Source organism: Onychomys torridus, chromosome 14 (assembly GCF_903995425.1).
Source record: "Onychomys torridus chromosome 14, mOncTor1.1, whole genome shotgun sequence".
In the NCBI taxonomy this organism is placed as follows: domain Eukaryota; kingdom Metazoa; phylum Chordata; class Mammalia; order Rodentia; family Cricetidae; genus Onychomys; species Onychomys torridus.
In genome coordinates, this window is record NC_050456.1 from 78,957,420 (window position 1) to 78,982,282 (window position 24,863).

A 24,863-nucleotide genomic window follows, 5' to 3' on the forward strand; every position below is an offset into this window, starting at 1 on the left:
CTACTTTTAATAAAACATGTATAAGTAACTACTTGTACTACTAGTTCTTTGAGAGTACAGCTATTAGGCATTTTGACTTAAGCGTTAATGCCATAGGAATATGTATAATTTGGCTGATTAATTTTTTTAGTGTATTGGGAAATGTAATTGTATTTCATTAGTTGATAATATTTTCAAAGATAAACTTTTGCTGTGTCTGTGTTCCTCAGAAACTATTTATACAAAGTAGTGTGTAAAAGATGGGATACATACTATCTGATATAATTTATATAGGAACTATTTGTTCTGTCCTCTGTGCTTAACTGTGACAGGTGTTAAAGATGAGGAGAGGACCTTTTCCTGCCCTCATAATTGTAGGACTAAGATGAAACACACAAAGTGACTGACATGCACACCAGTGAAAACTTCTGATTCCATGTCTCAGAACTTTTAAATAGTGTAACTGCCTTAATTTTTTTGTTTTTTTTTTGAGACAGAGTTTCTCTGTTTAACAGTTCTAGCTGACCTGGAACTCATAGAGATCCACCTGCCTCTGCCTCCCAAGTGCTGGGATTAAAGGTTTGCACCACCATCACCTGACTGTGTTAACTGCATTTTAATAAAATAATGGCTTTTTCTAAAAATATTTCAAGAGTAAATGAGATAGGTAATATATTTTGGAGAACCTATGAATTCTTCAGAATAGAAAGATAAAGTTTCCACACATAGTTTTTTATTTTTGTTTTTGTTTTTCGAGACAGGCTTTCTCTGTGTAACCCTGACTGTCCTGGAACATACTCTGTAGACCAGGCTGGCCTCAAACTCACAGAGAAGCTGCCTGCCTCTGCCTCCCAAGTGCAGGGATTAAAGGCATGTGCCACCACCACCCACCAACACACAGAATTTTTTAATTTGAGTGTATACTAAGCAAATAGCTTACATACTATTTTATTAAATTAATCATTGTTATTTAAAACATTTTTGGGGCTGGAGAGATGGCTCAGCGGTTAAGAGCACTTGCTCTTGCAGAGGACCCTGGTTCAATTCCCAGCCCCCGTATGGCAGCTCACAACTGTTTGTAATTATAGTTCCAGGTGGTCTGATGCCCTCACACAGACATACATGCAGGCAAAACACCAATGCACATAAAATTAAAAAAATAAAATAAATAGATAGATAGATAGATAAAACCATTGTTGTTTTATGCACTACTATGCAAAAAATGCTACTAAGCTATCATTCTGAAGAGCTGTTGATGGAAAATATACATATTAGAATACATAAATACATATTTGGAGAAAAAGAAAAACCACAAGAAGTATAGTAATGGAAAGAAACCCTTTCTTCGTTTTTCATTTTAACCCTTTGAGAGTAATCATTAAATTCTGGATTTTAGATTCCAATTTTTCACCAAAAATTGACTTTATCACTGCTGCTCAGAATTTCATCACTAAATACTTGATCACTCCTGACCGTGGGATCAAAGCGCAAGGCCTCTGTGTGCTAGGCCAGTGTAGAGTAAGCTCATTAATCTCAGTGCTCTTCTCACTAAATGTAAGAGACTCAATTTTGTTTTGTTTTGGGTTTTTTTTTGTTTGTTTTTTCTTGTTTTTGGTTTTTTTGAGACAGGGTTTCTCTGTGTATCTCTGGCTGACATAGAACTCACTCAGTAGATCAGGCTGGCCTCGAACTCAAAAGATCTGCCTGTCTGTGTCTCCCAAGTGCTGGGGTTAAAAGTGTGTGCTGCCACTACCCAGCTAGATTTAAATTTTTTAAACTCATAACATTAAGATGATTTTCTCAAAAGAGCCAATCTCTGCTTTTGCATATTAAAGTACTTTTATTTTTGTGATGCTTGCTTACCAGTACTGCCTTTACTTTCTCAAGGTTGTTTTCTTAATAGTATGAACACAGAGACCAAAGAATGGTCTGAGACTCTCATAGCTCATTTAACATTCACTACTTTGTCAGATACTTTGCTTGCTCTAGTATCTTACTAAGTCACCAAAACAAAACAAAACAAAAACCAAAAAAACCTTTAACTATAAAGAACTGACTAGCATCTTTTTTTTTTTTTTTTTGGTCGGAGCTGAGGACCGAACCTTGGGCCTTGTGCTTACTAGGCAAGCATTCTACCACTGAGCTAAATCCCCAACCCCAGCATCCTATTTTTTTTTTTTTTTTGGAGAAAAAAATGAAAGGAAATAACAAAATTAAGTAGATCTGTATAACAGTGACTTAATAGCTTCAGAGATTTAGTTCATATTCCTTTAAAAATATGTTTATTTTTAATTGATGTGTTGTAGCTTTATAAGTTAGCAGAAATAGGAATTTCAATCTAAAGAAAGGACTCATAGCAAAATTTCATTGATCCCCATCCCCCTGAAAATCATTCTCTTTTGTTTGTTTTGTTCTGTCTGGGTTTTGGTTTTTAGAGATAAGGTCTCACGATATGGCTCTGGCTGTCCCAGAACTCACTATGTAGTCCAGGCTAGCTTCTGAAAATCATTCTTTAAAAGAAGCTCTGCGTTTGGGAATTTGCTTGGTGATAGAAGATTTCTCTAGCAAGCCCAAGACCCTGTGCTCAGACCTCAGCTCCAGAGGAAAGAACAAAAAGTGATTTTTGCTGCATGCAATCTTACCCTCTAGGGAGGATGAGGCAGGAAGAAAACACTAAATCCATGGCTTGCCTACAGAATGAGTTCAAGGCCAGCCTTGCAATTTAGATCATATCTCAAAATAAGTATTAAAAAGTTTGGGGATAATGGTTGACTAGCATTTGTGAGACCCTAGATTCAATTCTCAGTACTACAAAAGAAAAAAAATTGATTGCCATATCACCCCTTCTCATTATTCCTAGTTTTACTGTCAGAATATTAACAAAGGGGCCTAGTTCTTTGATAGTTGCAGTAAGGTCCCCAAGTTACAGAAATCTCAGGTGGAACCCTCATTTAAAGTCATAGTACCAGCTGAAAGGGCTTGCTCTCGCCAGGAGGGCAATGGGAAAGAGAAGTGAAGACTAGGGTTGAGCTGCCAGGACAGCTGCCAGGACAGCCCCCTACACATACACGGTCATGGACAGCAAGAGAGGAAGTAAGAAAGCAGTCATGTGACCAGACTGCTGAGCACATTCTCAACACCCAGAAATAGTCTTTATTCTTATGGTTTCTTTGATTTTACAAAATTCTGTAATACAGGATATTTTTTAATCCCTAAAATGCATTTATGGGCCAGCTCTCTAAAACCTTTAGCAGGAAAAAGTTTTTTGTAGCTTATAGGTGCATGTTGTGTACATACAGACATTTGTTCTTTTTCTCATCTATCTTCTCCCTCCAGTGAAGTTGTTTGAGGTCATTGAAACAGAAAAAACACTCTACTTAATCATGGAATATGCAAGTGGAGGTAAGCACATTTATATTGTTTACAAAGTAAGAGAGTATGTGTTTTTGTTTTTCTTGTTAAGAGCAATGTGCAGCCACAGTGCCCATTTGGATAGTCCTTCAGATTTTATTTAATACTCAGATGTTGTAAACCGGTATCAGGGTGAGAAATGATGACCTCACCTTGTCAGTTATGTGGGTTGTAGTGCTTGATTATTAGCGTTGCTCGTTTTGTTTTTTTTTTTTTGGTTTTTTTTTTTTCAATTATTTATTTTTACTTTGTGCATTGGTGTTTTGCCTATGTCTTTGTGAGGGTGTCAGATCCCCTGCAATAGGAGTTACAGGCCGTTGTGAGCTGCCATCTTGGAACCCAGGGCTTTTGGAAGAGCAGCTGGTACTCTTAACTGCTGAGCCATCTCTCCTTTCTCCCTTCCTTTCTCCCTTCCTTCCTTCCTTCCTTCCTTCCTTCCTTCCTTCCTTCCTTCCTTCCTTCCTTCGTTTTTTTGAGACAAGGTTTCTCTGTGTAGCTTTGCGCCTTTCCTGGATATCACTCTGTAGACCAGGCTGGCCTCGAACTCACAAAGATCCGCCTGCCTCTGCCTCTGGAATGCTGGGATTAAAGGCGTGCACCACCACCGCCGTGGCTCAGCCTTCCTTCCTTTCTTTCTTTCTTTTTTTGGGGGGGGAGCTGAGGAATGAACCCAGGGCCTTGCACTTGCTAGGCAAGCGCTCTACCACTGAGCTAAATCCCAGCCCCTAGCCTTCCTTTCTTATAGCACCCGAAACACTAGCCCAGGGATGGTGCCACTCAGAATGGGCTGGGCTCTCCTACTTTAATCACTTATTAGGCAAATGCTCTACAGGTTTGCCTGCAGTCCAGTCATACGGAGGCATTTGTGATTGAGCTTCCTCCTCTCAGATGACTCTAGCTTTGTCAAGTTGACACAAAACTAGCCAACACAATATTAAGTACATTCAACACAATTCTATACCCCTCACTATTGTCTGTTTCTCCAGAAATGTTCCTAAACTGAAGCTGTTCATACATCAGATAAACCTTCACTGCCTCCTTTCTTTCTCAGCTCATTACACCCAACAAACTGTTTTCTGTCTCTGAATTGGACTAGTTAGGTACCAAATGTAATGAGATTGATTGTACAATGTTTGTCCATTTGTCCTTGATTTAGAATATTTTACTTAATATAATGTCAAAGTTATCTATACTATAGCAGGTACTGGAATTTCCTTTCTTTTTAAATGCTAAATAGTCATCTGAGAGGGAGAGGGAGACTTACGTATCTACTGACATTTTGTTTTCCCAAGTATTTGGGGGGGGGGTATGTGCAAGATGTTTTATATCATTTTCTTAGGTTTTTGTTTTGTTTTGGTTTGGTTTTTGGTTTTTCAAGACAGTGTTTCTCGTGTAGCCCTGGCTGCCTGAAACTAGCTCTGTAGACCAGGCTAGCCTCGAACTCAAGAAATTCCCCTGCGTCTGTCTGCCTCCTGAGTAGTAGGATTAAAGGCGTGTGCCGCCAGCACAATTTCTTGGTTTTGTTTGTTGTCTGTTTTGCACTGGGGATTGAAATCTAAGGCCTAAAACCATAAGCTTTAGCCCAGCACTCGGGAGGCAGAGGCAGGTGGATCTCTGTGAGTTTGAGGCCAGCCTAGTCTACAAAGCCAGTTCAAGGACAGCTAGGAACCTTGTCTTAAAAAATGAAAAAAGAAAAACGAACTATAAGCTTTATCACAGAATTGTATCTCCAACTTTTTATCAGATTTTAATACCATTAATGCCTGTTTTTCCCAAAGCCAAAAATGATGGTTTCAATACTTATGATTACAAGTAGATATGTATAGCTCCTGTTGGTTCTAAAGATTTTTTCTTGAGGGTTGAGCTTGGGGAGACTAGTGTTTCAGAACCATATGTAAATTCCACAGTATAGAACAGGTGCTTTCCTGGTCATCTGTTCTTACTCTCCTTCTAGCTCCATGATTGGCACAGAGACACTTGACAAGTAAGATTAGCATTCATGTATTGTATTAGTTTGCTTTCTGTTGCTGTGATAAACATCATGACCAAAAGCAATTTGGGAAGGAACAGGTTTGTCTTCAACATCTTGATCACAGTCCATTGTTGAGGAACTCAAGCAGGTTGGAGGCAGAGCCATAGAGGAATGCAGCTTACTGGCTTATCTCTGGGTTCCAGTTCAGCTACCTTTCTTATAATTTCCAGGATCATAGTGGGTTGATCGAGGTCCCCCTGCTTGCCATTAGTCAGCAAGAGAATGCCACACAGACACATGCCTTACAAGCCATTCTAATGGAGGCATTTCCTTAATTGAAGTTTCCTCCTTATAGGTGACTTTTGCTTGTGTCAAATAGAACCCAGTTTCAGTTTCCAGTGCCCACATGGAGGCTCACAACTCCAGTTCCAGGGGATCCAGTGCCCTCTTTTAGCCTCCAAAAGCACCATTGCTCACACATGTTGCACAAACATATATGCAAGCAAAACAGCCACATACATAAACAGGTTTAGATACTAAACAATTATAAGCTTGTCATGGGATGGGATGAGTTACAGTAGATGTAACCAACATCAACTCTTCCATACTCTGAATTCATTACTGACTATATATTTTATGTTTGTTTCTATTTTATTTAAGATTTATTATTTTTAGTTGTGTGTATATGGGTGAGGATGAGTGTGGATTTTTGTTTGTTTGTTTGTTTGTTTTTGTTTTTTGAGACAGGGTTTCTGTATAGCTTTGGAGCCTGTCCTGGACTAGCTCTGTAGACCAGGCTGGCCTCGAACTCCCCAGTGCTGCCTCCCCAGTGCCGGGATTACAGGCGTGTACCACCACCACCTGGCCTGTGTGAATTTTTGTAGACCACGTGGTTGCAGGTGCCCACAGAGGGCATCTGATCCCCTGAAACTGGAGTTACAGGCAGTTGTGAGCCTCCATATGTAGGTGCTGGGAGCTGAACCCAGGTCCTCTGCAAGAGCAAGCACTACCACCCCAGATAGGGTTTCTCTATGTAGCCCTGGCTATCCATGAACTCACTCGGCAGACCAGGCTGGCTGGTCTTCTAGCCTGTTTCCCAAATGCTGAGATCAGAGGCGTGTGCCACCACTACCTGGCCTCTTTTTTTTTTTATTATTATTATTTTTATTTTTTGAGACAGTTTCTCTCTTATATAGCCCTCCCTCCCTCCTTTTTTTGTTCATTTGTTTCTTTGAGACAGGCTTTCACTGTATAGTACTACTTACTCTGTAGAACAAGCTGATCTTAAACTCATAGAGATCTGCCTGATTCTGCCCTCTGAATGCTGGAAATAAAGGCATGTGTACCATGCCTGGCAGTACCATTTCATTTGGTACAATCTTAGAATTGCTCAGAAAGGTGGCCAAGGGTGCCCTAGCTAGCTAGTTTCAAGGCCCCAACTAGAAATGAAGGTATTCTGAACTTCCCCATTCATTTCTTCCATCCCCAACATGCTCTCCCCAATCTTGGCTGGAGTGCCGCTCAGCTTTCTTCACTTAGTAAATAGCCTTTAGAGGCTTTTAGTCCAGCTGCTTAATCTGAGCGTTAATACATTTTTAATAGGAAATTTGTTTCTGGCTTATAAATTATATTCCTGATTTATAAAACTTAGTTACTGTGAGTGTCCTTCATAGTTCTAGGAATCTCTTAAGAGGTTTATATTGCATTTGAATTTATAAGTAAATTATGACTTGGATATTTGGACCTCATCTGTCGTCTGTACAACAGTGAGTAAGTCTCGTCCACTAATAGTTTTCTTGTGGTTTTTATTTTATTTTATGTATGTGTGGTCTATGTGCATGTGTGCATGGGCCTTGTGCTTGTGCATGCATGTGTGCAGAAAGCAGGATGGGTTAGGTTCCCCCTTTCTGCTCTTTCCATTGTGCCTTTAAGGTAGGCTCTCTCCTTGAACCTTAAACTAGAATTTTTCAGCTAGGCCATCAGCCCCTAGGATCCAGAGATCCTTCTGACTCTCCCCTCTGTGGCACTGTGTTACAGGCTGTGAATACTACATCTGCCTTGTTTCAACCTCATCTTGGTTGAGTAACAAGCTCTTTTAACCACTGAGCCAGGTTTCTGCCCCTAGGTGTTTGTTTTGGGGGTATGGGAATGTGTGTTTTGTTTGTTTGGTATGACAAGGTCTCATATATCCCAGGCTAGCCATAAACTTGTTATGTAATTATATGCATGTATGTTACTTTTCTGTTACTGTATTAAAACACCCAAGCAATTTATAGAAGGAAGAGTTTATTTGGGCTTTAGTTTTGGAGAAATAAGCATCCATCATGGTGGGGAGGCATAGCAGCAAGCCACAGTCCTGGCAGCAGGTTCAGAAAGCTGAGGTTCCCATCTTCACCCACTAGCACAAAGCAGACAGAACAAACTGGAAGTAGGGTGAGGTTTTACGCTCTCAAAGCCCACCCTAGTGAACTTACTTCCTTCAGCAAGACCGTATCTGTGAAACCTCCCCAAACAGCTATGAGCCAAGTATTGAAATACCAGAGTGTATGAGAGCTCTCATTTAAACCACTACAGTCATCAAAGACTGCACTGGTCCTTCTGCCACCACATCCTAGTGATGGGCTTGTTTCTGGGTACACCACCATACCAAGCTCTGTTGGCATCACCCTCATCCTGTCCTGAGCCTCCTTGCTGCTCACCACCACACCACCACTGCTCATCCCACTTAGCCAGTCATGCTCATGCTTGATTTGATTACTGCAGAATCTTCCAGTGGGCTTCCTGTCCTTTCCCCTCATCCTGACTCTTTTTTTTTTTTTTTTTTTTGGAGCTGAGGATTGAACCCAGGGCCTTGCGCTTGCTAGGCAAACGCTCTACCACTGAGCTAAATCCCCAACTCTTCATCCTGACTCTTTGCACTTTGAATTCAGTGATCCTTTTATGAAGTCAGTTATTTCTTCTCAGTTTCTCACCAGAACCCTTTCCAAAACCTGTTGATTCTTGTGGACCTACCTGCCCTGCCCTGTACTCTCCCAATTGCTCAGTTTTCCAATATCTATGGCTGCCTTACTGCCCGCCCTCCTTCCCTCCCTCCCCTCCCCTCTCTCGTGTATGTGTGTGTGATGTTTGTATGCAGACTTCCACTTGGACAGCTTTACTGTCCACTCCATCAGATAGTCAGCAGAGTAAACATGTGTCCTACAAACTTGTTATTTTCTTCCTTTTCTTCACAGCATTCATGGGCCTCTCATATATTCTGTTCATGTGTGTCCATTGCTTCTCCTATTAGCCAGCAAATTCCATAAGGAAAGGGAGTCTACTGAATTTGCTGTTTGTTGTTGTTTCTCTTTACTCTTTTGGGGAGCCCCCCACCCAGCTCCCAAGTAAATCCCATGGAGTCTGATTCTTTCTAATGAATTCCCAGCCTTAGCTTGGCTTGTTTTTTTTGCCAGCTTTTTTTTTTCCTTTTTTCTGCCCAGAGCTGAGGATCGAACCCAGGGCCTTGTGCTTGCTAGGCAAGCATCTACCACTGAGCTAAATCCCCAACCCACCAGCTTTTCTTAAATTATCCCATCTGTCTTTTGCCTCTGGGCTTTTACCTTTCTCTATTTCTGTATACCTTTCTTTACTTCTTACTTTGTGGCTGGCTGAGTAGTTGGGTAGCTGGCCCCTTGCATCCTCTTCTCCTTCATTTCTTGTTCCTTATTCTTGCTCTTCCCAGATTTTTCCTCCTATTTATTTTTTCTGCCTGCCAGCCCCGCCTGTCCTTTCTCCTGCCTTGCTATTGGCTGTTCAGCTCTTTGTTAGACCAACCAGATGTTTTAGACAGGCAAAGTAAAACAGTTTCACATAGTTAAACAAATGCAACATAAAAGAATGCAGCACATCTTTGCATCATTAAACAAATGTTCCATAGCATAAAAGAATCTTACACATCTTAAACTAATATTCTACAGCAGCTGTTGAATTTTCCAGAGCATGGAACATTGCCTTGCAGTTAGTAGAGACTCAAAACATTTGTTGAATAAAGTAATGCTTTGTGGTAATAATCTTACAGGAAGATATTGTGGCATTGCCGGAGAAATGCTTAGTAATTTATACAGAGAAGTATAGAAACAGAAATTTTATCAAAATTACTAAATTCAAATCAGGATAGACAGTATGGGTGTGGTGGTACACACCTTTAATTACAAACCTCAGGAGGCAAAGACTGTGATTACCAGGAGAGAGACAGGATCTCTCTTTATACCAGGCAAGCCTAAAACTCAGAGATCTGCCTGTCTCTGATTCCCATGTGCTGGAGTTAAAGGCATATGCCACCATGCCTGGCTTACCTTTCTCTCCACCTTGATTGCTCAGTTTCTGTTGAGACCTCCTGAGGAGATGCAAAACTGTATAACTTCAATATGTTAGGGTCTTAGGGTTTCTCCTCAGCCTGGGGATTATCCTTGTGAGCTCAGATCGTAAGCTTCAGTTATAGCTTAGTGATCATGTTATATTTCATACTTATATTTAAAATATCTGAAACTTAGGAGCTGGAGAGATGCCTCAGTGGCTAAGCACTCTTCCAGAGGTCCTGAGTTCAATTCCCAACAGCTACATAGTGGCTCAGAACCATCTGTAATGAGAACGGGTACCTTCTTCTGGCCTACAAGCAGATATACAGGCAGGACACTGTATCCATAATAAATAAGTAAACCTTTAAAGAAATATCTAAAACTTACAAATAGGAGCTCAAGAGTAGGCTCATTGATTAGGAACTCTTACTGCTTCTGCGGAGGTGGTGGTTCACAACATCCATTTGTAACTCAAATTCTAAGGGAATAAAATACCTCTTTGTGACCTGTAGGCACCAGGCACACATCCAGGCAAAACACTTACACATAAAATAAATAAACCTAAAAGATTTTTGAATAAAAAAAGACTAGAACTTTGTTAAAAGTAGAATGTTAGCAATTTGTGGGAAAATGTGCAGTGTAGGATTTCTGCTTAATATTATTTCTTTCTGTTATAGGTGAAGTATTTGACTATTTGGTTGCACATGGAAGAATGAAGGAAAAAGAAGCAAGAGCTAAATTTAGACAGGTATGAATTAACATGTCTTCAGTTTGTTAATTCAGTAAGTTACATTGTTAGTCCTAGTAGTGCAATTAAGAGAGGCATCTGGAGCTGGGGAGGTGGCTCAGTCAGTAAAGTTCCCACTGTGCAAGCATGAGGACCTAAGTTCGAATCCCCAAGAGCACCCAGAAAGCTGGGCATAGTGATGTGCACCTATAATCCCAGCACTGGGAGAGAGAAGACCAGTAGATCTTTGAAGTTCACAGTCTAGCCAGTCAGGTTAGAACACTAGGTTTAGTGAGGAACCATGTCTCAAAAATAAGACAGAAAGCAGAAAAGGAAGGTATCCACCTCTGGTTTCTATACAGACACACATCAGTCTGTCAACAAATAAAGTCAGCAACTGATGAAAAACACCTCGTGTCGACCTCTGGGTTGCACTCAAACATGCACACACAGTCTTCCAGGACATTGATTGGCCGTTAAGAAATTTAAGTACTTTTCATACCTAAGACACTGTATTAGAAGTGAATTCCAATCACACTTGATGGATTCTGTAGGGTTTTTAAATTGTATTTATTTAGTGTATGTGCATATATAAGCACAAATTTGCCAGGGACTGCATGTAGATGTCAGGATGACCTACAAAGTTAGTCCTTTCCTTCTCCATGTGGACCCCAGAGCCTGGTCTGCAGAGGTAAGTTCTAGGACTCAAAGGCTACACAGAGAAACCCTTTCTTGAAGGAAGAGAGAGAGAGAGAGAGAGAGAGAGAGAGAGAGAGAGAAAAAAGTGTTTCTAGCTTGATACCAGGAAGCCAGCAGTAATAGGTTTGAATGTCTTCTAGTCATTGTGGTGTCAGGTGAGCTTTGAGTTCTTTGGAGCTGAAGGAAGAGAGGTGAAAGGTGGCAGGAGCTTGTAAGATGTGATTCAGAACTTCAAGAAAAACCTCAACATCAGAAAATGTTTACCGGGGTTGGAAATATGGCCCAGTGGATAGAGAACCTGCTAGCATCCATGAAACCCAGGGTTCTATCCCAGCAGCCCATAAACCCAATGTGGTCATGCTGCATGCCTTTAATCCTAGAACTTGGACTTGGAAACAGGAGGATTAAAAGAAGTTCAGGATCCTTGTTAGCTGTAGAAAGTTCAAGGCCAACCTGGGCTACATGAAACCATCGTAAAAGTTGAGTACAATAAAGCAGGGTGTAGTGGCATACTCTTTAATCTCTTGGTATTCAGGAGGCAAAGCAGCTGTATCTCTCTGAGTTTGGGGCCAGCTTGGTTTACAGAGCAATTTCCAGGCCAACCAGAGCTACATAGTAAGAGCCTATCTCAGAAGAAACTAAACCAAAACCCCTGAGGAAGAAGAAGTGAGGATAAGTGCATATTGAATTGTGAGTCTGCACCATTGGTGACTAACCCCACTTTTCTCGTGTCCAGATTGTTTCTGCAGTACAGTATTGCCACCAAAAGCGAATTGTTCATAGAGACCTCAAGGTAAGCCAAAGCATCCTTGCTAAGTTATGTAGTTCTCTTGGTGGCCATTTTGCAGACAAAGATTAGATTGTGTTGTTGAATAAGAGAAAAATAAATTTGGGGGTTGGAAAGATGGCTCAGTGGTTCAGAGCACTGACTGCTTTTCCAGAGGACCAGGTTCCGTTCCCAGCACCCACATGGCAGCTCACACCTGTCTGTAACTCCAAGATCTGACACCCTTACAGATATACATGCAGGCAAAACACCAATGCACATACAATAAATAAATTCAGCTATAAATTAAAGGTGGTGGCACACACCTTTAGTCCCCGCATCTGGGAGGCAGAGGCAGGCAGATCTGAGTTCGAGGCCAGCCTGGTCTACAAAGTGAGTTCCAGGACAGCCAGAGCTACACAGAGAAACCCTGTCTCGAAAAATCAAAATAAACAAATTAATTTTTAAAAGTTTTAAAGAAAATAGTAATAAATTTTTTAAAAACAGGAAAAAATAAGTTCTATAATGATTGACTCCCTTTGACCAAGATCCATAGTGAAAAGGTTTTTGTTGTTGTTCTTTAAGTGAAGTTTATGAAAAGTGTCTTAGGTGTCAGTCAAGGTACTTAGTGGTTCATCTCTGAAGGACAGCTGTCCTGTAATCACACAGAGGTCTCCTGAAACTCAGCCCCCTGGGTGTGGACACTGCTGTGTGGGAAGGCATCCTATCTTGTAAGCTGTTGAGTGGTGTTTGCTGGAGACTGCTCTCCTTGGCAAGGAGTTAAGACTTAGGGAGCAACGTTCTTAGAGGTCTTCAGCCTGACAGTGCCATAGGCAGTTGTCTGTTCTGTCTTCTTGTGACTGAACTTGGGCCGTTCTGCTGGTCCTCGGCTGCTTCCAGACACTCCCTCCTCCTCTCTCCACTCTCTGATAGTCTCTAGACACTGGTCTTAACTTAGTGCTTTCATCACTCCCCACAGCACTACTGTCTGCTTGCTTGTCCCTCTCAGCACCCACCCCGAGTGCATCTACTCTGGCAGTTGTGGTAGCTGCCTTCGTGGGGATTCAGAGCTGTCCTAGGGCCCACACGTCCTAGCACCTAGGCAAAAAGTGTCCCTTAGGCACCTCAGGTATAGCCAGTTCAGAGTCAAAACTTTTCCTTTCTAAATGGGATGTGTTCTCTTTCCTTATGGTGACTGAAGCTTCTCGAGAGCCTCCTGCTTAGCCTCCATTCAGTTGCCACTTCCTTTGCTGCTGTTTGCTGTCTCTTCTGCTCCATTCCAAAGCCAGACCACAGCCATGTAATAGTTAAAGAGCGATTTCCTGCTGTCTTCTCTACTCCTAGCCTTTCCTCCTTCCCATTGTACCTTTAGTCGTTTTAGTTGTGTGGGTGTGTTCTCTCTTTCTCCCTCTGTGGGTGTGGGTGTATCTTGGAGGCAGCTGGACTTCTGTGAGTTCTGTAATCAGGGCAACCTGATTACATAGAGAGTTCCAGGGAAGCCAGAGCTAAAATAATAAGACCCTGTCTCCAAAAGAAAACAGTACACGTAAGATTGTCATTTCCAGGGGCTGGAGAGATGGCTCAGAGGTTAAAGAGCACCAATTGCTCTTCCAGAGGTCCTGAGTTCAATTCCCAGCACCCACATGGTGGCTCACAGCCACCTGTAATGAGATCTGGTACTCTGTTCTGGACTGCAAGGACACATGCAGACTGAACACTGTATGTATAATAAATAAATAAGTCTTTAAAACAAACAAACAAAAAAATCATCATTTTCCAGCCAGGCAGTGGTGGCGCATGCCTTTAATCCCAGCACTCGGGAGGCAGAGGCAGGTGGATCTCTGTGAGTTCCAGGACAGCCAAGGCTATACAGAAAAACCCAGGCTTGAATGTCCCCTCCCCCAAATTGTCATTTCCTTGTTTTTAACAACTCTTGAGTGATTTTTCTCTCACCTTGAGGGTAGAAAACTGAAGTTTCTAAACACAATTTATTTGGTGCCCTCTACCTCCCCAGCCATCTCTCTCCATACATTATCTTGTTGGAGATAGTTGTCGATAGAAATGTGCTCTCTCCTTTGTGGACTTCTGACTCTTCTGTCCCTCAACTACCCCTTGTAACAAGCTTCACCTTTCTCAATTTCACTTCCTATGGCAAGTTTCCATGGCCATCTTTTGCTGAGCCTTTGGTTTGTCAGTATCCATCATAGTTCTCAGCTCTCAGCAGCTTAGTGTCTTCCTGCTTTCCCTACCTCCACTATGAATCCTAGACAGCAGTCTCGTACCTTATGTGGAGTAGCTGCTTAGTGCCTGTCAGCTGGAATCAACAGAAGTGACTGGTTTGTCTTGGGGAGGGGCTGGGAGTTCTCCTTCCCCAGTAACACCCACTTTACAGCCATTCGGTAGTGTTTATGAGATGTGGCTACCTAAAACAAATACTGTATTGTTGAAAAGCCTCTTATTAATTGAAGAAGCTTTCTACATTTCCCTTGACCTTGAAGTGTTTGTCTTAATTAGTCTGTATTTGATTGTTAATATCAAATTGGGAATATAATTTATCTCCTGCTTTTCTCTAGAAATAATGTTTTTACATTTACTAACTAGAAGATAAGTTTTTGTAAAAAGCCTTTATGAAATTCCTGATCTATTATCACAATTGTGTTTTAGCTAAGTTTCATTTTTGTCTTGATGTTTTCTCTCTAGGCTGAGAATCTTTTATTAGATGCGGATATGAACATTAAAATAGCAGATTTTGGTTTTAGCAATGAATTCACTGTCGGCAGTAAACTAGATACATTTTGTGGCAGTCCTCCGTATGCAGCCCCTGAGCTCTTCCAGGGCAAGAAGTATGATGGGCCAGAAGTGGACGTGTGGAGTCTCGGCGTCATTCTGTATACCTTAGTCAGTGGGTCACTTCCCTTCGACGGTCAGAACCTGAAGGTATAAGAAGCATTGCAAGGTTGGGGATTTAGCTCAGTGGTGGTAGAGTGCTTGCCAAGCAAACACAAGGCCCTGGGTTCAATCCTCAGCTCAAAAAAAAAAAAAGAACCGCCTTTAATCCCAGCACTCGGGAGGCAGAGGCAGGTGGATCTCTGTGAGTTTGAGCGAGTTCCAGGACAGGCACCAAAACTACACAGAGAAACCCTGTCTTGAAAAAAACAAAACAAAAAAAACATTGCAGCCATGCTTTTCAAAAACTAAGGTTTTTTGTAAAATTATATAGATTAACATTTATAGTGTTCTATTTGTATGGGTTTAATTTTATTGTTATTGTTTTTAACCTAGAAATTAACTGTTACTTCTTCCCTGCACCCCCAAAGGAACTGAGAGAACGAGTACTACGAGGGAAGTACAGAATTCCTTTCTACATGTCCACTGACTGTGAGAACCTTCTCAAACGCTTCCTGGTGCTGAACCCCGTCAAACGGGGCACTCTCGAGGTAACCACGTGAGTGGGAAGGGAGAGTATTAACAGACTGTGCCTGGTTTGTGTGACACTGAACGCTTGCTGGGGTTTAAGTAGCAAGTGACAAACAAACAGATTCCCTTAAATTTTCTTTAGAGTATTATGCAATGAAATGTTGAAAATCATGTCCCTAAATAGTGTGACTATTGAGAGACTTCATTCTGCGCTACTAACACACAGTTCACCTTTCAGCAAATAATGAAGGACAGGTGGATCAATTCAGGTCATGAGGAAGATGAGCTCAAACCATTTGTTGAACCAGAACTAGACATCTCAGACCAGAAGAGAATAGGTAATTACCTGTGTCTGCATGTTTGTATGTATACTCTACATGTTTTACTCCTGTGTACGGGGGCTCAAACAGAAACAAAAAAAAGGTAAGCACAGAATTTAGAGATCCATTTATTTGTTCTTTTTTTGTTTGTTTGTTTGTTTTTTTGGTTTTTCGAGACAGGGTTTCTCTGTGTAGCTTTGCGCCTTTCCTGGAACTCACTCTGTAGACCAGGCTGGCCTCGAACTCACAGAGATCCTCCTGCCTCTGCCTCCTGAGTGCTGGGATTAAAGGCGTGCGCCACCACCACTTGACATTGTTCTGTCTTAATTAGGAACTTAGGCAGGCGATGGTGGTGCTCACCATTAATCCCAGCATTTAGGAGGCAGGGGCTGGCACATATCTGTGAGTTCTGGTTTACAGAGAGAGTTCTAGGAGAGCCAGGGCTTCACAAAGCAACTGTGTCTCAAAAAATAAATATACAAAATTGGGATCTTAATCTATAGGCTTCTGAAGCACCACCAGTAACTCAGTAACAGCTCAGTAACACCAGTAACATGTTCAACAGCTCTTCTATGTTACGAAATATATAACCTTCTAAATCAAATGAAATTATTTTCCCCTATGCTAGCATGATTTCCAGTCCAAATAAAATATATAAACCATGTTTTATCTTTTAGATATTATGGTGGGAATGGGATATTCCCAAGAAGAAATTCAAGAATCTCTTAGTAAAATGAAATATGACGAAATTACAGCTACATACTTGTTATTGGGGAGAAAGTCTTCAGAGGTAAGAGTGTTTAGAGAGGAAAGCTGAATACCCCGTGTAAGAAGGATGAGTGTGCAATGCATGATGGCACCTGCCTGTAGTCCTTGCACTTGGAGTGGAGACAGGAGAGTAGAGGATTATGCACTCCTCAGCTATGTAATGAGTTCAAGGCCGGTCTGCACTACAGAAGACCCTGTCTCCAAAAGACTTGGCTTTATTTGTTGAAAAATAAAAATTATTAGTTTATGTAAACTATTTCCTTAATTTTTTAACAGAATATTTGGTATTTATTTTAAAACTTGGCCTACAAACAGTGGTCTAACTTCATTGACCATTATAAGCTATTTTATATTTTTGGTTGTGAGTCTAGTGTCTAGTGGCTGATCTATCTCTCCAGCCTCATAAGCTACAATTTTAACTTCAAGATAATAACCCTTTGTGACCAATAATGTCACAAGCCTATACAATTGTGTGTTAACTTTAGTCCTTAATAGTTTGAAAATGATGTAAAATCCAAGTGGAGGAAACAAAGTGTCTTAGTTCTTTGATAAGGTCAGGAAGGAGCTCGTTATCATATAATCTTATTCCCAGGAGTCAGAAATACTTCTGACTGAGTTAAAGTTGTTGTACATTGTGATAGTTCCTCCCCGACTGGGAGGAGTAATCACCAGGAGTTGCATTGGGCTCCGTGTATGGTTGTGCTCTTCTTACTCTCCGTAGCTGGACGCTAGTGACTCCAGTTCTAGCAGCAACCTTTCACTTGCTAAGGTGCGGCCCAGCAGTGACCTCAGCAACAGCACTGGCCAGTCTCCTCATCACAAAGTGCAGAGAAGTGTTTCTTCAAGTCAGAAGCAGAGACGGTACAGTGACCATGGTAGGTCTAAGACTATTCCAGTAGCTTCTTGTGTAGAGCCTAGTGGGGCAGAGATTGGCTTGCTCTCCCTTTGTAGCATTAGGGGTATGGTTAAGGTCCCCTAACTATTTGGAACATTTAGTAGACTTTGCTAGGTGAGGCTTAGAGACTGAGAACCTCATCTGTAGCTAATGCATATCTCTTCTACAGTCTTTGTCAGATCACTGTCCAGAGCATTGCAGCTGGTGGGCTGTCTGTGCTGATGGCAGCGTTCTCTGTTCTTGAAGTCAGGCTTGTAACAGCTAACCATAGGAGGCTAGTGAGTACTTACATGGAGGAAATGACTTTCAGATTTGTCTCTTTATGTGTATGAGTGTTTCAACTTCATGTATTTATGTACACCACTTGTGCCTGGTGCCCATGGAGGCTAGAAGAGTTTGTCAGATCCCCAGGAACTGGATGCTTGTGAGCCATAATGTGGACGCTGGGAACCAAACCTGATCTTTTGTGAGAGACGGCAGTGCTCTTAACTACTGAATCACCTTACTATTTATATTAATTTCAATTAAAGGTAAAAACCTCAGCCTAGGTATTTCGACACATGCCTGTTATCCCAGCGTTTGGGAGGTAGAGGCAGGAGGATCAAGAATTTAAGGTTGGTGTTAGAATTCCTGGCTACTTCCCCAGCTACTTGACTGTGCGTGCACTGTCCAGTAGCCAGGCCAGATGCTTAGTCATCCTAGGGAATCCATGCGCTGTGTGATCATATGTGCATGTGTGTGGGGCGGTGCAGGATGACCTATAAAAGCGGGTTCATCTATTCCTTCCCTCTCTTCCTGCACAGTCATTCCATAGGCCTATGCACATGCCCTCTCTGTTCCCTTAATTAACTCTTATAGTAGGTTTAATTGTGCCTGGAGGCTTTTCTTGCAGGATAAACAGCACTGCTTAATAAATAACATTGTGTCGCCTAATAAATAACAGTTGAAGCTAGGGTGTTGGCTCAGTGGTGTAGAATACATTGGCTAGTCCTCCAGAGGACCTGTGTTCAGTTCCCAGCATCCACATGGCAGCACACAAGTATCTGTAATTCCAGTTCTAGGAGATCCTTCTCTGTCATTGTGGGCATCAGGCACACATGAGCACAGAGACATACACAAGCAAAACAACTATCTGCATAAGATAATATTTCCTTTTAAACTTCAAGACCCTTTTGCAAAATGAGGAGTAGAGAGAAGGGAGGAGGAAAGAAGACTGTGTGTGAGGGGTTGATTTACCCCATCTGCAGGGTTGTAGACAAGGAAGTGTTCTCAGTCTCTCTTCCTGTGAATTCATGTTAGCTAACAAGGAAGTTTTCAGGGCCTGTGTACTGAATGCCAACTTTGAATGCATACATACTGCCCTTAAGATACCCAATTTAAAGATTCTTTTCTTGATGTTAGTTGTTTTGCTCGGTTTTATTGAGATAGGGTCTTACTCTGTAGTCCTAGATCGTCTGAAACTTACAGAAACAGCCTTGCCTTGAACTTTAGAGATTTGCCTGCCTCTGCCTCTTGAGTTTTGGGATTAAAGGCCTGTATCACCACACCTAATGAGAATTAAATGTTGACAGAATTTTTTGATACTACAGGACATAGACCACTAATATTATTTTTTTCAAATTGATTGTTATTTTTACTTTTGTAATCCTTTTATAGTATAAAATATTACCATTTTATTATTTTTATAATAATACTTACTGAGCATACCATGTCATCTAAATGCATATATAGTACCTAGGGCTGGAGAGAGAGCTCAGTGATTAAGAACACTTAACTGCTTCCCTATATTGGACTATAGTTTGGTTCCCAACATACAAGTGTCCTTTCACAACTGCCTGTAACTCCAGTTCCAGGGGATCCAATGTCCTCTATGAGCTGTTGCATGCACATGATGCACATAAACCCACAAAGGGAAATACATATACACATAAATAAGTAAATCTTCAAATGCATAGTACAAAGTGGCATACATATTAGACCTGTGGCCTCAATACATGCACACACACCAAAAGGAGAGAAAAGAGTGCCATTAGGGTGGCTGAGCAGGGAAAGATGCTTGTTGACAAGCCTAATAGCCTGAGTTTGGTACATGGGACTCACATAGTGCAATGAGAAAACCTATTTCTAAAAGCTGTCCTCTGACCTCTGAAAGCATATTGTAGCATGTATGTACACACACATAAAATAGATGACTGTTAAAAATGTTTAAGAAAATAAAAAGGGAACTAACTGGTGCACACAACAGCTTGGATGTGTGTCAGTGGGGTTTGGTTTTTTTCTTTTAATTATTATTTTATGTGCATTGGTGTTATGCCTGCAAGTATGTTTGTGTGAAGGTGCCAGATCCTCTAGAATGGAGTTACAGACAGTTGTGAGCTACCATGTGTTTGCTGGCAGTTGGACCCAGGTCCTCTAGAAGAGCAGTCAGTGCTCTTAATCTCTAAACTATCTCTCCAACCCTAGTCAAGGGAGTTATTTAAACAGAATAACTCAGGAACTGGAAACATGGCTTAGAGATAGCTTGTTTCAAGCACTTGTTGCTCTTCCCGGGACTAGAAGTCAGTCCCCAATCACTTGAATATTGGCTCACAACCATCCATAACTCCAGTTGCAGAGGATTTGACTGATACCTTCTGACCTCCATGGGTCATACATGTAAACACATAACTAAGTCTTTGGAAAAAAAAAAAGAAAATACTCCAGACCTGCAAAGGAAAAACACATTGGGCCACCAAGATGACTCTTGCCACCAAATCAGGCAACCTGAGTTAAATACCCAGGACTGACATAGTCTGACCTCCATGTATAAATTTGTGTGTCCTCACAAATAAATGTAATTTTAAAAATTCAAAACAAAACTTCAGCACTGGGCAGTGGTGCTTACGCCTTTAATCCCAGCACTTGGGAGGCAGAGGCAGGCGGATCTCTGAGTTCAAGGACAGTGAGGACTACACAGAGAAACCCTGTCTTGAAAAACCAGAAAGGGAGGTCATTAGTAGGCATTGTGTCTGATAATTACAGTAGCTCCGTGTCCATTTCCAGATGTTTGAACTCCAGGTCTCCTGTGTTAACACTGGGGCCTCTGGGTGGCTGACTTAGGAGACTTACGATCATCTGCCATGATCCTCTTCAGATGTGTTCTCCTAGAACACAGCTACAACCATTTCTTCCCCAGCTGGCACTTCCTAAAGAAGCATGTTTTCCTCTGCTTATTGCCTTCCCTTATGTATTCATTTTCTCCCTTATCTCTAATATTGGTGTTTTTTTAAAGACACAAGATAAATTTCCAAAAGAAATGACATGTGAAATCTGTGCCGTCTTATTCTGACAAAATGAGAACATGCTATACTAAAGGATGTAATTTGATTTACAGAATAGTTTGTTCTGCATGATGATGCCTTTGCATCTAATGAATTTGGTTAATGAGCTTCTAGACAATGACAAGGTATTAAGTTGTTTCTGAAAGATTAATTTGTTAATTTTTCACAGTCTTTTACAAAAGTAGAATCTTTGTATAATAATCAAATGGAAAACATCTTAGAAAATTTTACTAGTTTATACTTACGTGTGAATAGAAATTTAAATTGTCTTACAAAGTGTTAATTTCACAGAATCAATATGAAACTGCATTCTGTCTTTTAAAGAGTGAACTCTTTATTGTAGCTGGACCAGCTATTCCTTCAGTTGTGGCATATCCAAAGAGGAGTCAGGCCAGCACTGCAGACAGTGACCTCAAAGAAGATGGAGTTCCCTCCCGAAAGTCCAGCGGCACTGCTGCAGGAGGAAAGGGGATTGCCCCTGCCAGTCCCATGCTCGGAAATGCAAGCAATCCCAATAAAGCGGATATTCCTGAGCGCAAGAAAAGCCCTGCTGTCCCCAGTGTAAGTACTGTTGGGTAGGACAGCAGTCCTCGGTATTTGGAGCTTGAACTGGCTAGTCTTTTGCATCCATCCATTTCACTCTCTGTTCTCTGCCTTCGATGTCCTTCTTCCAGACTTTCATACCCACTTCCCACATTGTAGCTGTTTCTTTGGATAAGTCTTGTTTTTTTCTAGTTCATTTCTGCTGCTACAACAGAACATCTGAGACATATTTATAAGGAACAGAAATGTATCCTTAGTTCTAGATACTGGAAAATCTAAGATCAAGGTTCCAATAGGCTCACTGTCTAGTGGGGGATATTGTCTTTGCTGCTTCCCAAGATAATACTCTGTTGCCACATGCTCCAGAGGTGAGGATGTGGTATCATCACCTGGTACAAGGGGTCGGTTTGTCCCTCCCTTCCCCCCCCTCCCTCTCTTTTATAATGCACTAATGACCTAGAAGCCCCAGTTCTTAGCACTGTTACACTGGAGCTTATTTACCCAGAGCTTTGGGGGAGCCCAGACAGTCATAGCACATGCTCCACACTAGTAAGTGCTCAGATGCTGTGGGTCAGAGACAGTGAGAAGTTACTCTGGAGACATCTACTCTCTCTCTGTGAGTTGTGTCACAGAAACCGTGGCTGTGCAGAAGCTGATATGCACAGTACCAGCAAGCCGACTGTCATGTTGAGAGTGTGTTCACTGAGGCCTTTCTGAGTATCAAAGACTAGACTACCAAGGTGACGAAAACGAAGGAAAGTTACATAATTGGTACGCTAAAATTAGACAGCTCTGAATCCTTAACCTTAATACAGTCCCTCAGTAAGTAGTTCCTGTTTGTTAGGTGAAGTTGATTTCACTTAGTTTCAGTTGCCTTTTTCCCATGAATGGAAATGGTTCTATCTGACATAACATGGTATATTGTTAGTGCTTATAGAAGTAATTTTGGACAGAATTTGCACAGTGAACAGTCTTGAGGTTATCTTATCAGTATGATTTCCTGTCAAAAATTGGCAGAAGTGCAGCCTTTCACACAGAGAAAACCCAGAATGGAACTCTTCATTATGTTCCGGGGTCAGAAGTTCACAAGAAAATCCAAGGGGTTTTGTCCATTCTCTGACATTGAACCTAATCAGAATAAAACATTTAAAATACTTATATTTTAGCTTCCAAATGCCTTAGAAAGTGAGATTATAGCATTGTACTTTAATTTCTATCTCTTGGGTTTTTTTGGGAAGGGGATGGTTCAAGACAGGGTTTCTCTGTATAGCCCTGGCTGTCTTATAACTTGCTCTGTAGTCCAGGCAGGCCTTAAACTCAGAGACCTGCCTGTCTCTGCCTCCTGAGAGTATGGACCACCACTACCTGGCTCAGTTTCTTGCATTTTAAATTCAGTCTCACTTTTGTGACAGTAGAATGTGCTTTCTTTACCATCTGTGTGACATTTCACCCCATTCCTCTTATCTACATGTTGAAAGTATATCCTGGGTGTTCTCAACTGTCAGTATTTATCAAAAGTATTACCCTGAATAACAGCAATATTATATAGTCTTGCTACTATAGCGGAATTTTGAGGCAATTAACCTAAAAAGAGAAAAGTTGGGCTGGAGAGATGGCTCAGAGGTTAAGAGCACTGTCTGCTCTTCCAGAGGACCTGAATTCAATTCTCACAACCATCTATAATGAGATCTGATGCCCTCTTCTGGCATACGGCAAACTTGCCGGAAGCACACTGTTTACATAATAAATAAAAATAAATCTTTAAGAGAGAGAGAGAGAGAGAGAGAAAAGATATCTTTTATTCAGGGCTAGTTCCAGTCCAAGGTGGGTTAGGCTTATGGCTCATACATAGGCTGTGAAGAACAAGGTAGGAAGCTCATGCCTCCATGGCCAGAGTCTCAACGTAATCTTCATGGAGATGCCTGGTGACTTTAGAACCTCTGATGCGGGAATCTAAAATGTTGTTTGTGTTATAACAAATAAAGCTTGCCTGGAGATCAGAGAAACAAGTGAGCAGCCACTAGTAACTTTTTTTTTTTTTTTTTTTTTTTTTTTTAATTTATTTATTATGTGTACAGTGAGTGTTCAGCTTGCAGGCCAGAAGAGGGCACCAGATCTCATTACAGATGGTTGTGAGCCACCATGTGGTTGCTGGGAATTGAACTCAGGACCTCTGGAAGAACAGCCAGTGCTCTTATTAACCTCTGAGCCATCTCTCCAGCCCCACTAGTGACTTCTTATGTCTCTGAATCCTCAGACCAAAAGGGGCCAAGACCCTGTCTCTACTTATATTCTACTTATATTCCTGTGTCCACTTCCCAACTGCTGGGATTAAAGACATGAGCCTTCCAAGTGTTGTGATCAAAGGCATGAGCCACCATTCATACAAATAAAAATAAATCTTCTTTGCCCGTTATCATGGTTCACACGCCTTTCATCCCAGCACTCAAGAGGCAGAGGCAGGCAGATTTCTGAGTTCAAGGCCCGCCTGAACTACAGAGCAAGTTCTATATTAAATTTTGAAAGCAGGAAGTTTGAATCTTGCAGGTTTGTTCCTGTGTCCCCATCCACTCCACAGGTTCACTAAATTCATTTGAGGCTGATTTACCATATAATTCCTGGGAAATTTATTTAGTTTCGTGGTGCTAGGCATGATGGAAGAGGCCTTTAATCCTAGCACAAGGAAGGCAGAGGCAGGAGGATCTTGAGAGTTTGAGACCAGCCTGGTCTACAGAGCCAGTTCCAGGCTGCACAATGAAACCATGTCTCAGAACAAACAAAATTCTCTTTTTATAGAGATAAATATAAAATGAATCTTAGCCAGTCATGACAGCATATGCCGTTACTCCCAGCACTTGAGAGGCAGAGGCAGGTAGATCTCTGTGACTTCTAAGGCAGCCTTGTCTACAAAGTGAATTCCAGGACAGCCAAGGTTGTTACACAAAGAAACCCTGTCTTGAAAAATCAAAAAATAAAATAAAAATTCAAAATAATTTTGTTTAACGCTGTGGTGATGGAGATGAGGCTCTGGTGGTAGATCGTTTGCATAGCATGGAAGAGGTCTGGAGTTCAGTCTTTAGCACCATACAAACTGGGTGTGGTGGGGAATCACAGTACTTAGAAGGTAGAGCCAGGAACATCAGGAGTTAAAGATGGAAAGGACTAGAGAAATGGATCAGTAAATTAAGCATGTTGGCTGCTCTTGCAGAGGACCACAGTTTGGTTCCCAGCACCTACATCGGGTGGATTATAACCGTCTGTAACTAGTTCCAGGTGTATCAGATGCCTCTGATATCTGCACTTTTTACTTACATGTAGACTCATAACTAAATATAAAATAAATTGGCTCAGAGGTTAAGAGCACTTGTTACAGGGTTGGGGATTTAGCTCAGTGGTAGAGTGCTTGCCTAGCAAGCACAAGGCCCCAGGTTCGATCCTCAGCTCAAAAAAAAAAAAAGCATTGTTACTCTTCTAGAAAACCTGGGTTCAATTCCCAGCACCCAGATGGTGACTCACAGCTACTTGTAACTCCAGTTCCTGGGGATTCAACACCCTCTCTGATTATCACAGTATACACATGGTGCACAGGCATACATATAGGCAAAGCAGTCATACATAAAATAAAAGTAAACCTCAAAGAATAAAAGAAAGAAATTCTGGCTGGTGAGATCATTTCCCTAGTATACCTGATGGCCCATGATGGAAGCAG

The 24,863-nt window shown here is 41.4% G+C and overlaps 1 protein-coding gene across 8 annotated transcripts in view; it reads left to right on the forward strand.

Moving 5' to 3' along the window:
• The window catches only part of Mark3 (microtubule affinity regulating kinase 3), a 93,586-nt gene that overhangs the window by 45,534 nt on the left and 23,189 nt on the right, over positions 1–24,863 (forward strand). For 6 of the 8 annotated variants that reach the window (XM_036205347.1, XM_036205348.1, XM_036205350.1 and 3 more), the window contains exons 5-13: positions 3,316–3,381; positions 10,377–10,447; positions 11,862–11,918; positions 14,592–14,828; positions 15,209–15,328; positions 15,547–15,646; positions 16,306–16,418; positions 17,118–17,271; positions 20,955–21,172. In XM_036205347.1, coding sequence (XP_036061240.1) covers positions 3,316–3,381; positions 10,377–10,447; positions 11,862–11,918; positions 14,592–14,828; positions 15,209–15,328; positions 15,547–15,646; positions 16,306–16,418; positions 17,118–17,271; positions 20,955–21,172 — 1,136 coding nt within the window. The remainder of the gene's footprint in view (positions 1–3,315; positions 3,382–10,376; positions 10,448–11,861; positions 11,919–14,591; positions 14,829–15,208; positions 15,329–15,546; positions 15,647–16,305; positions 16,419–17,117; positions 17,272–20,954; positions 21,173–24,863) is intronic. The other 2 variants (XM_036205349.1, XM_036205354.1) reach the window with 1 other exon arrangement.